Source organism: Rutilus rutilus, assembly GCF_951802725.1.
Source record: "Rutilus rutilus genome assembly, chromosome: 2".
NCBI classification, from domain to species: Eukaryota; Metazoa; Chordata; class Actinopteri; order Cypriniformes; family Leuciscidae; genus Rutilus; species Rutilus rutilus.
This window is the reverse complement of record NC_140210.1, coordinates 61,542,473-61,555,445: the sequence shown is the minus strand read 5'-3', so window position 1 is coordinate 61,555,445 and position 12,973 is coordinate 61,542,473. Positions and strand designations below refer to the sequence as shown.

General features: G+C 41.0%; 1 protein-coding gene across 1 annotated transcript in view; it reads left to right on the top strand.

Moving 5' to 3' along the window:
- LOC311279977 (uncharacterized protein) overlaps positions 1-7,693 on the top strand; it is a gene marked incomplete at its 5' end in the record, with an annotated part of 20,915 nt that extends 13,222 nt beyond the window's left edge. The window contains 9 exons of the mRNA XM_084391835.1: positions 764-854; positions 950-1,082; positions 1,214-1,401; positions 1,494-1,649; positions 1,736-1,872; positions 3,505-3,653; positions 3,777-3,871; positions 4,372-4,606; positions 7,091-7,693. Coding sequence (XP_084247961.1) covers positions 764-854; positions 950-1,082; positions 1,214-1,401; positions 1,494-1,649; positions 1,736-1,872; positions 3,505-3,653; positions 3,777-3,871; positions 4,372-4,606; positions 7,091-7,185 — 1,279 coding nt within the window. The 3' untranslated portion in view covers positions 7,186-7,693. The remainder of the gene's footprint in view (positions 1-763; positions 855-949; positions 1,083-1,213; positions 1,402-1,493; positions 1,650-1,735; positions 1,873-3,504; positions 3,654-3,776; positions 3,872-4,371; positions 4,607-7,090) is intronic.
- Between the last annotated feature and the right edge of the window lie 5,280 nt (positions 7,694-12,973).

Genomic DNA, 12,973 nt, shown 5'->3' with positions numbered 1-12,973 from the left:
GCCTAGAGCGTCATCTGCTGTTGAAAACTAGCCTAGAGCGTCATCTGCTGTTATAAACTAGCCTAGAGCGTCATCTGCTGTTATAAACTAGCCTAGAGCGTCATCTGCTGTTAAAAACTAGCCTAGAGCGCCATCTGCTGTTATAAACTAGCCTAGAGCGTCATCTGCTGTTAAAAACTAGCCTAGAGCGTCATCTGCTGTTAAAAACTAGCCTAGAGCGCCCTCTGCTGTTAAACACTAGCCTAGAGCGTCATCTGCTGTTAAAAACTAGCCTAGAGCGCCATCTGCTGTTAAAAACTAGCCTAGAGCGTCATCTGCTGTTAAAAACTAGCCTAGAGCGTCATCTGCTGTTAAAAACTAGCCTAGAGCGCCCTCTGCTGTTAAACACTAGCCTAGAGCGTCATCTGCTGTTGAACACTAGCCTAGAGCGTCATCTGCTGTTAAACACTAGCCTAGAGCGTCATCTGCTGTTAAACACTAGCCTAGAGCGTCATCTGCTGTTATAAACTAGCCTAGAGCGTCATCTGCTGTTAAAAACTAGCCTAGAGCGCCATCTGCTGTTATAAACTAGCCTAGAGCGTCATCTGCTGTTAAAAACTGAGCTCAGAATCGATTCGGAAAAATTGGAATCGATCCACGAATCGCGATGCATTGATATATTGTCCCAGCCCTAATAGTTATGGTTCTTGGTGTGAACGGGCCTGACAGCAACACATATCACACACTTCTGCTGTCACTACATGATGTGAGATGTTCCTCTCAGGTCTTCAAACAGCTGGAACAGAGCGACTCTGGAGAACCTGGGGATCCTGCCGCTGTACGTCACCGCAAACATATGGGGCAAATTCTCACAGGTAGAGTACGGTAAACACAGGTAAACACACGGCTGTTTGTGTGCTTCACTGATAACTCTGTGTGTGTGTGTGTGTGTGTGTGTGTGTGTTATCAGGAAAACAAGCAGAGGTTTCTGAAGATGTTTATCCGTGACCTGAGGAAGAATGCAAAGGCTTCAGAAGCGAAGATCCTCAACATGATGAACGAGGTCAACAAAATCACACGAGTCAAAATCAAGAGATCCGCAGGTGAGAGATACCACAGAAACATTATCACACTAAAGCTTACGTATTTACCTAGCAGAATAAACACAGCAAGAACATCACTATAATCACACTACATTATTAACTGACGTGTGTTTTTCTGTCATGTCCTGTAGAAACAGCATGCACTGCTGGAGAAATAAAGCAGGTTCAGGTTTACAGCGACATGTTTCCGTTTGCCTACGACGTGACGCAGTTTAACGCGTGTTTGAGCGTCCAAACTGTGAAGGACAACCTGGAGGCCATCACTGATAGAGTTCACGACAGGAGCTTCCAGAGGATCGTCCTGGACAGACTCAACCAGGTAACAACACACACACACCTGAACACTGCTGTAACTGTGCTGTCAATCACAGTGTTGCCATAGAAACGCTGTGTGTTTCCCGCCCCTTGCAGGCGTATCCTGACAGACTGTCTGACGAGGTGCTGCAGGTCTTAGGCTCCGCCTCCCGCACCGCCACACCTGATGATGTCAGAAAGTGGATTGTGACGAAGATCGACACGCTCTCGTCTCTGATGGACCAACGCAACGGAGACTGGGACCCTGAGATGGTACTGTGTGTGTGTGTGTGTTTCAGCAGAACCAAACGTCATGAAGTCTGGCTGGTTCAGTGTTCTGATGTGTGTGTCTCTCTCAGGTCCAGCTGCTGGTCAGTAAGTATCTCAGTGTGAGTGGAAACACTCTCGGCACTTCCGAGCTGAACGCACTGGGAGGAACTAACCTGTGTGCGCTGACCGCGAGTGTGCTGAACAACATCACGGCCGCCAGTGTGGAGTGAGTACACACACACACACACACACACACACACACACACTAACCTGTGTGCGCTGACTGCGAGTGTGCTGAACAACATCACGGCCACCAGTGTGGAGGGAGTACACACACACACACACACACACACACACACACACACACACACACACACACACACTAACCTGTGTGCGCTGACCGCGAGTGTGCTGAACAACATCACGGCCGCCAGTGTGGAGTGAGTACACACACACACACACACACACACACACACTAACCTGTGTGCGCTGACCGCGAGTGTGCTGAACAACATCACGGCCACCAGTGTGGAGTGAGTACACACACACACACACACACTAACCTGTGTGCGCTGACCGCGAGTGTGCTGAACAACATCACGGCCGCCAGTGTGGAGTGAGTACACACACACACACACACACACACACACACACACACTAACCTGTGTGCGCTGACCGCGAGTGTGCTGAACAACATCACGGCCGCCAGTGTGGAGTGAGTACACACACACACACACACACACACACACACTAACCTGTGTGCGCTGACCGCGAGTGTGCTGAACAACATCACGGCCGCCAGTGTGGAGTGAGTACACACACACACACACACACACACACTAACCTGTGTGCGCTGACCGCGAGTGTGCTGAACAACATCACGGCCGCCAGTGTGGAGTGAGTACACACACACACACACACACACACTAACCTGTGTGCGCTGACCGCGAGTGTGCTGAACAACATCACGGCCACCAGTGTGGAGGGAGTACACACACACACACACACACACACACACACTAACCTGTGTGCGCTGACCGCGAGTGTGCTGAACAACATCACGGCCGCCAGTGTGGAGTGAGTACACACACACACACACACACACACACACACACACACACTAACCTGTGTGCGCTGACCGCGAGTGTGCTGAACAACATCACGGCCGCCAGTGTGGAGTGAGTACACACACACACACACACACACACTAACCTGTGTGCGCTGACCGCGAGTGTGCTGAACAACATCACGGCCGCCAGTGTGGAGTGAGTACACACACACACACACACACACACACACACACACACACTAACCTGTGTGCGCTGACCGCGAGTGTGCTGAACAACATCACAGCCGCCAGTGTGGAGTGAGTACACACACACACACACACACACTAACCTGTGTGCGCTGACCGCGAGTGTGCTGAACAACATCACGGCCGCCAGTGTGGAGTGAGTACACACACACACACACACACACACACGCAGACACACACAGACACAGACACACACACACACAGACACACACACAGACACACACACAGACACACACACACACACACACACACACACACACTAACCTGTGTGCGCTGACCGCGAGTGTGCTGAACAACATCACAGCCGCCAGTGTGTAGTGAGTACACACACACACACACACACACACACACGCAGACACACACAGACACACACACACACAGACACACACACACACAGACACACACACAGACACACACACACACACACACACACACACAGTTTGTTTATTGATCTGTTTTCCTGTTGGTTGTTCTTTGTTTTTTGGACGAATGTAGTTTAAACCTGTAGACGTGTGTGTGTTTGTGTGTGTGTGTGTGTTTCAGGCGAGCTTCTGCTCTCTCTTTGACCAACTGCAGCTCAGAGAAGAAGTCGATTCTGTTCAGTATCGCTCTGAACGCATTCAGCGCAACGAACACACGCAATACAAACAGCGTCAGCATCCCGACGTACCAGCTGTTGCAGAACTACCTCGGTAACAACACACACACACACACACACACACACACACACACTGACCTCACACTTCTGCAGTCAGGCTGTTTTTGTTTATATTACATGAGTGAACTTGTGTGTGTGTGTGTGTGTGTATTTTCAGGTGGTGCCGATTCGACGTTTATTCGTAGACTTGTAAACTCCAGTGTGAATATGGACGTGCCGACCTTCATGAGTCTGAACCAGAACATCATCAACGTGAGTCTCTGTCACTCCTGCTGCTACTAGAAACAAACTTTGTTGTATTATTTTCATGTTATCAATGTGAAGCTGCTTTGATACAATCTGTATTGTAAAAAGCGCTATATAAATAAAGTAGTCAACTCAAGTCAAGTCACCTTTAAGCTGCGTTTGGGAATCATCAGTGTGTGTGTGTGCTAGATTCACTTCATTATTTGTGGACAGGAATTTACAGCAACAGCTTGAGGATTTGATAAGTTATAAGCTCAAGGCTTTCAAATATAAATGTTAGTTCTGCAAATTGTGGTGGAAAATAAAAATACTTAACAAACATTTAATGTCAAAAGGGCTTGGCTGAGAAAGCAGTTTGGGAACCCCTGGTGTAAATGCACAGGAAACATTAGAGAACAGACACTGACCTCAGCCTGTTTGTGGGCTGCTTGTTTTTGCGTCTGCTCCGCCTCATTGGTCGAGGTGTTTATTGATCATTAATAATGAGCTGGTGTGTGTTTGTGCAGGTGCTGAACGTGCCTGATGTGAAGGGTTTGCTGGGAGTGAATGTAGGCGATCTGAAGACGTATGAAAACACGGCACCAGTGCAGGAGTGGATCAGGCTTCAGCTGCAGTCGGATCTGGACTCGCTGAACATCGGCCTGACGGGCGGCAGGAACTCCAGCGTCACTGAAATCAGTACCAGCACCAGCAGCACCAGTACCAGCAGCACTAAAGCCCCGTCAGCCGCCGCCACCACAGGTAACACTCACACCCCACCAACACCAGCGCATACACACACCGTATCTCCTGCGTATGACTGGAATATCTCATGAAACATTACTGCGTCTGCTAGACTCGTAACCGGGACTCGTAAAAAAGACTGATTTTAGCCTCACTTCATTGGTTGCCTGTGCAGTTCAGAATTGATTTTAAATGACTGATTTTTGTATACAAAGCATTGCATAATTTGGCCCTAGCATACTCAGTGCCTCTCCTTCATATACATAAAGCTTCTAGGTCTCTCAGATCAGCAAATCAGATCATCCTAGACATTCCAGGGATTAGACTGAAACTGAGTGGTGATCGAGCATTTGCTGTAGCAGCTCCAATCTACCTCTACATCTCAGACTGGCTCCCTCTTTAGCTTACTTTTAACCAAACCTGACATTACATTTGCTAGAATTAGCATTTGGTTCAGCTGGTTAATTGGCAAGAGGCTCTTCACAGATGTATGTTAGTCATTGTTTTGTCTGAAAGTACATTTTATTTATGTCATTTTATTGTGTGACTGTACAGCACATTGGTCAACATTACGGTGTTTTAATGGTGCTTTATAAATAAAATAAATGAAATGAAATTAATGAATAGAGCAGTGTTTCCAACCCATGTGATCAAGAGAACAAAATCATCACTTCTTGGGAAACTGGTGCAAAATATCAGTCATAAAACTGTAAGTTGTCATTGGTCCGCTGGTTAGTCCAGTGATCCAATCACAGCCTCTGCTGAAGTCACATGAGGTTTGAGGGATTTATTCAGTAAATGTGTTTCCATAGTAGTTTATACGCATGTATTCTTATCGCATAAAAACAATTATCCCCCTCAATTGAGTGCATACCTTTTTTATGCACATTTTTAGAATGTATGCACTTCCTGGGGTTTCCATCCAGATTACAAACATAGATTAAAAACATAGATTACATAGATAACAAACATAGGGCCCTATCTTGCACCCAGCACAATTGACTTTGTACACCGACGCATGTGCCATTCCTATTTTGCACTTTTCCCTCCACAATCGGTAAATTAGGGAATGAACTTGCGCTCCCGGGGGCGGTTCAGCGAAGAGAGGAGGCGTGTTCCGGCGCAAACGTTCCCTGGTGCTATTTTGCAGTTTCAGAAAACAATTCCTCCACAGACCAGGAGAAACCTCGTCTAAAGTCAGTGGCGTGTTATTCAGGTGCTATTTTAAGGGCGCGTGCTTGGCCATAATGTAGCGTGTGCACAACACACATACACTTTTGCTTCTCTCATCTACACACAGACGCAGCAGTTCACATTTTTGCAAATCATACATTATTTACAAGGGAAAATATTCCACACGAGGGAAAACGTGGTGTCCATGAAGATGTGAAAAAATAGGCATAAATCTAGCTTACACATTTACCCAAATTATCATACGCCTGTTTAACCGAAGCTAATTTGGGTGTGTTTCTCCATCCTCAATGTCACTTCTCTGTGTTTTACGGCCCTGACGAGAACGTCGGTCTCCTCGGCTGTGAACCGCTCCTGTCGTGCGTCTGGCAAATCCGCCGTTATAATAGCAATCCGCCATGGAACAAGCGCTCCTGCTCTTAAAGGGAATGTGAGATGACGCTCTGATTGGTTTATTTCATGTTACGCCCAAACCACACCTATGAGTAATGAAGCTACTTCAGACCAACCCATTTTATATTTGCGTCGGACGCAAGAGTCATTTATCCCGCCGGTATAATAGCAACAGCGCTGAGACCCGCCCACAAAGTTACTTGCATTTCGCGCTTGATACTTGCGTTTCAGATCGTTAAAATAGGGCCCGTAGACTACAAACATAGATTACATAGATTAAAAACATAATTACATAGATTACAAACATAGACTACAAACATAGATTACAAACACAGACTACAAATATAGATTAAAACATAGATTACAAACATAGTTTACAAACAGATTACAAACATAGACTATACAAAATTACAAACATAGATTACAACATAGAATAGAAACATAGAATACAAACATAGATTACATAGACTACAAACAGACTACATAGATTAAAACATAGATTAAAACATGGATTACAAACATAGATTATAAACATAGACTTCAAACATAAATTACAAGCATAGATTACAAACATAGAATACAAAGATAGATTGCAAACATAGATAAGCAGTGATGACAAGCTGCACTGCTCTTCTGATGGCCTGTTATTAATGAGAGTTATCAGGAACTGAGAGGGGAGTTTCACTATATAAAATGAATACATTTAAGACTAAGTGCAGTTCAATCATCAAAGGTGTGGTTGTGCTGTAGATGTGGAAATCAGCCTTGAGCTATCATTGTTTGTGTCTGATGTAGATCTAAAGATGTCAAGTGTCCATTAGTCTTTTTGAAATGCTCAGTTCGGGTGACTGAAGAAATGTGCTGAATGTGTGTTTGAAAACGGTAATTTGATCTTAATATCTGTGTGTGTCTCTGCAGCTGCCGCATCCAGAGTTTGGGCACCGGCCTTTCTGCAGCTGCTCCTATTGGCTGTTACCATGACGACACTGATGACATCATCCTCCCTGTACTGACCATCTCTCCTCTCTGTGTCTAGTATTTAAAAGAGTTTCTGCACTTTCGCCTGTAATGCACTTTCACTTTTCACAAATTGTTGTGAACAGTTTCTGTGTGAAATTGACGAATAAATCATATTTAATTCAGATGACACACATTTATCAGGATCAGTCATTTACTGCGGATGTTTCAGAGAGAACGCTTGATGTGCTCACATCTGATTTACATCAACATTGTTAAGATTCGACCCAATTCAATTCTAAATCTCAAATACATTTAGTTAAAATAACTGAAAATCGTTTTTGTTTTGCATATGTGTGATGAAAATGAACTTTTGCGAGTGTAATGTAGAGGGCTGGAAACTGTCGTAAACCTTGTAAAGAGATTATCCATGAACCATCAACACTGCAGGTGTCACTCCACAAGAGCTGAAACTGTAATAAATGTAAAAACTGTGTATGGATAAAAGCATATGATAGATGATTGTTGTCTTGGTTATCATTTTCACACATTTCCTTCTATGTTAAAATAAAAAAAAATCTATATAATTTTGTTCTCTTTTTAATCATTCAATGAATTTTATTTCAAATTCTGCACACCATTTTCTTCACACTGTAGAGTTCAGCATGGGTAGGCAGAGGACATAATGTGCTGGGCTTTTAAGAAAGACGTGAATTCAGGGCGCACTACATCTTCTGTCGAGGAGAGCTGTTGTTTTATGTCCATTGACTCACATAGTAGGAAGACAAGTCAATGGCTACCGTCAACTGTCTAGTTACCAACATTCTTTAAAATATCTTATTTTGTGTTCAACAAAAGACAGAAACTCACACAGGTTTGGAACAATATGGCACTTTTATCATCGCTTTCATGTATATAGTGCCACCAACAAATCCAACAGACCATCACCATAAAGTCTGATACTGTGTTCACAAGAAGCTCAGTTTTCTCCTCACAAACACAGCAGCTACAGATGGTGGACAACCAGAATGCCTAATACTGCCGCGCCAGCTACCGCGGCGAAAATAAACCACCCGCATTTCAAAGTCGTTCCCGAAATGACCGCCAGGTGGCGCAAAGGGACATTGTGCAAAACAGCAGCAATTGCCGTATTTTAAAATGTAAGTGGGTTAAATATAAAACCCTAAGCCTAATAGGCATATTTTTCATATATATAAATAGGCCTATTAGGCTACAACAGAATAGAACCAAAGATAGAATCAATTTTAGAACTGAAAAAATAGAATCAAAAGTTAAAAATAGAGACGATATTAGGAGCAATGACGCGGAATTTTTTTACTATTCTATTGAGGAATTAGATAAATGAAGAGCTCTCGTGAGCGATACAATTGCATAGTAATTCGTAGTGATTTCAAAAGCAGTCCTTAAAAAAAATAAAAAAATACATGGAGTAGTGTGGCATAATTTTTGAGAGATTACGCGGAACGCGTTTTAGTTAAGATCCTGGTTTCAATGCCCTTAATGTATATAGGCTAGGCTACTGCTTTAAAAAAATGTCACAACGCATTTTGAGATTGTTTTGAATTAAACATTGAAGTTTAAAATGTAGTGTTTTGGCACACCAGGCCGAGTGGCGTTACACATTGTTCAAAAATCAGGTTTTATTCTGGCATGGTGAATTGGCCTTAGATTTGTTTTTTTTAGATTTATTAGATTTAGATTTTAGATTTCGTTAGATTTATTTTTCTCATAACAGCTAAAATAACTAATATATGCCTTGTCTTAATATGACCTACTTAATATAGGCAATAGGCATATAATAGCCTATATTATAAATTAGCAAAACTTGGCCACTAAATATTTAATTTTCAATTATTTTAATTATCACATTAAAGTTTTAATTTTATTAAATTGAACAAGCGCAACAATCAGCATTTAATAAAATATTCTAAAAGATGTATTATTAATAATAATGTTATTTCAACATAATATTTCGTTTTTTCGACATAATGTGTGCGTGCAACAAGCAAGATCCGGTGAATAAACCGGATAAATCCGGTGATGCGTGCATTGATTTTTATCAATAAACTAGTGTTTTCTGACAGTGTCGACTGCAAAGATGAAGTTGACGATCGCCATATTTGTAGTGAACGCACCTAGAGAGAAATGCACATAAAGACATAATCAGAGAGTAGCCTTTTTCTTTTCGTTTTGAATTATTTCGTTTGAAGACATTTCAAGCTTTGTGTATTTGATGTATTTATCATGTCTGTGTGAGGCATACGCTGAGTTTCGTTAAGTTAGGAGGATGAGATGCGCTCCAGCTGACTCTTATAGCCGACTTTGTGTTAATTTAATTTGTAGAGGATTTTTTTAACTCAAACATTAACACTGAAATAAATGAAACCAAATTATTGTAAATTTTTTGGCACACCACGACAAATGTGGCGCTATGCATTGTTCTAAAGCCAGGTTTTATTCTGGCATGTTGAATTAGTGTTCGACAAACGCGGCGGCGCGTTCATTTGAATGAAGAGCGTTTGAGCGAACAAACACTGGAACGTTAGTCCATATCGCAACGAGTGAATCGTGGCCGAGTGGTTGAACTTACGTTACGATCATTTAGATGACACGGGTTCGAATCCCGAACTAACTTGGACTATTGATATTTTTATATTAGCCTATTAATGCATTTTATAGTCTATTGTTGATGCAGAGAGATTTGTCTAGTTCTAAAACATAGTTTTTTGCTTATAGCCTATTTACAAAATAAAATCACCATGCATTTCCATTTTACACTAAGGAACAAATATTATACAATGACTTTACTTCTGTAGCATATAATAATTCCAATCGTAATTTCAAAAGCAGTTCTGTTAAAAAAAAAAAAAAAAATATATATATATATATATATATATATATATATATATGACGTTTAAACGACAAACAATAAAATCAGAACCAGTATTCTGTTGCGTTCATGGTTCCAGTGGCAGTAATGCATCCACGGCTTTTCAAAATGTCACAAAGCGTTTTGAGATTGTTTTGAATGAAATATTGAAGTTTATAATTAAGTGTTTTGGCACACCACGACGAGTGGCAAACTCTTTGTTTTGTTTTGCAAACTCAGCTAGCCTGTGGGGGGTTTGGAGAAGGCAAAAGTTGCTTTATCGTGGGGGTGCAGGACAGAGGTGTTAATGTTCCGTCTTTCATGGAGAGTGTCGGAGCCAGCCTGATGAGCAGGCAAAGGCTAAATTCTTTTAAGGATTAATCTCAAAATCTCCAAAAGTCCATAGCCTATAGGCCCTATATCTTATTAAATTATATATTGTAGTTTTATTGATTGTATTTAAAGGTTTTCCACACACAATTTCAATTTAGCAGATACAGAGCTCTTTAATTCGCGACCCACTTCGTTTTATTGTAAGGTGAATTCAGCAAGGCATGTTGTATCTTTGAAGGAACAAAAGCTATTTGTTACAGTTTTTTCTTTCGTGATTTGTGTGGATGACACACAGCGACATATACAGTATTATCAGCTGTATGGTGTTTCTTACGCTGAAATGCTTAATTTCGAGAAAGACCCGCCGCGCGCAGTGAGGGAGACCAAACTTACTAAAAAAAATATCCAGCGCGAGAGATGCAAAGAAATTAAATAATTTATGTTGCTTTGAACTTTTTTCGTTTTGTACCGTTTTAATTTTTTTATTTAGCTGCAATTTCTTTGACAATAGAAATGTTAAATGTTGCAAGAATAAGATTCTGTGTTTCTTATTTTGCATCACAAAGGGAATAAACTCTATCGATGCAAGCCTGTTTAAATAAATAAACTGTCCCGACACTTTATTCATACCTTGAAATGTGCGATGGGTTTTCAAACTTAATTAATTTTCTTTTTCTTTTACATTTTCATTGTTTATTTTGTAATTGAAAGCAATACTGTAGGCCTATTGAAAGTATTTTTCTGATTTGTTCGATCTGTTTTGAAAAATGTCTTCCGTTGCTATGGCCGGGTATCACTGTCAGTCATCTCAATCTCGTGAATGATTCACACACAAAAAAAATAATTTAGCAGATTAAAGACGAGCTTCATCATCTTCATTTTCTGGTGCAGCAAATTTATGTTGTAATGTACAATTGATGATTAAACAAGACGATTGACTTTAATAAACAGATGCATATTTAAGCATCAAGAACGGAAAAACATAAACACTGTCGGCTACACTGAGATTCGATCTCAAATCGTTTGAAGCTCCGAGAGGCTACTGTTAATGCATTGACCACAGAGCTATCATCTGAATAGCCTAGGTCTACTACTGTTTGTTCGGGATTTGAACCGATTTGAATTCGGCCACGAATTTGTTTTGTTTTATTTTGTTTTAAATTTATTTTTACATATTTTGCTTTCGTTAATGTTAACCAATTCTGTTGTAGCATAATAGGCCTATATTTTTTTCCTAAAAGTTTGTTTTATTCTCTGCTTTGTTTGTTTATATTTTTACATATTCAATAAGTCTCATTTTTGTTCAAATAATGAAAAAAGTTTTTTTTTTTTTTTACATTTTTTTTTTAAAATAAACAGATAGGAAACTTACCTTTTAAAATGCCGCAGTTGCTGCTGTTTTGCCCTGTCACTTGCGCCACCCGGTATAGCCTAGTCATTTCGCGAACGACTTTGAAATTCGACTGGTTTATTTTTGCTGCGGCAGTAGGCATTGTGGTTGATTATTTATTAAATAATTCAATTGATAATCATAACAACATGTAAGCCTATTTAATTCTGAATATAACAAAGAATGCTTAAACCGACTAACATCGGTTAGTAACTGCAAGTCCTGAAAATGTTTTAATTTTACGGTAAATTATTTTAATTTATTTCACTGTTATGTTTCAGTTAATAAATCTACAAACACATTAAAATAACACGAAGTAAATGACAAGTAACCTATTGACATAGACTTTCTAAATTATAGAAAAACTGGGCACACAATGTTAACGTGTGTCTACTTTGTTTAAATTTAATGAATTTGAATTCGTTTAACCACAATATTTATCTTGAATTTATCTGTGGCCTCAGCTCAGATTACTGCCGCGGCAGATTACGTCATTAAAGAGAATAAACTGACACTTTTCAAAGTCTGTGATTACAGCGCCACTCAGCGGTAAAAGGCAGCAAATACACATCCCAATTTTGCCGCCGCGGGAACGGCGGCGGTAAAAGTCTCATTCTGGTTGTCCACCATCTGTATCTGGCAAATCTAAAGTTTATTGTCCAATTTCGTAGAGAACTGTTTTACTTTGATAAACCCGCCCACCGTGATGTCGACTGGTTGAGGTCCGTCCTCTCCTTGTGTCCTTCCCAAAGCCCAACTTCTGTGTTCTGGTGCCTGACAAACTCAACATCGTTGAAGAGTTTCCTCCAGGAATATGGAGTCAGCAGTTCTAGTCAGCTGGGTCAAGACACGTGCCAATTTTAAAGCTTTTTTTCCGATTTAATCATCATTACTCTGGCCAGATTTAGGCTGGATGGGATGAATTTGACAAAGAGTGCAAACTGTAGTGGGGTGCTCACAAATGATCAAAACTTTACTAAAGAGGGACTCACAAATGTAAGCATAAAGAAAAAAGGAATTGCTGGAATAAACAGAGGGTTCATCATAAAGTTATTCAAGTGTAATAATGACAAGGAATTTGAGGATCTGAGTGAGAAAGATCCGTTCACCACAGATGGAAAACTTGAATGTGGGTAGGTTTCATAAAAAAATCAAAACACAGATTGAGTGGATCGAGTTCATCAACACCTCAAAGCTTCTCAGTCCTGTAGCTCGTCCTGGGTCGACATTT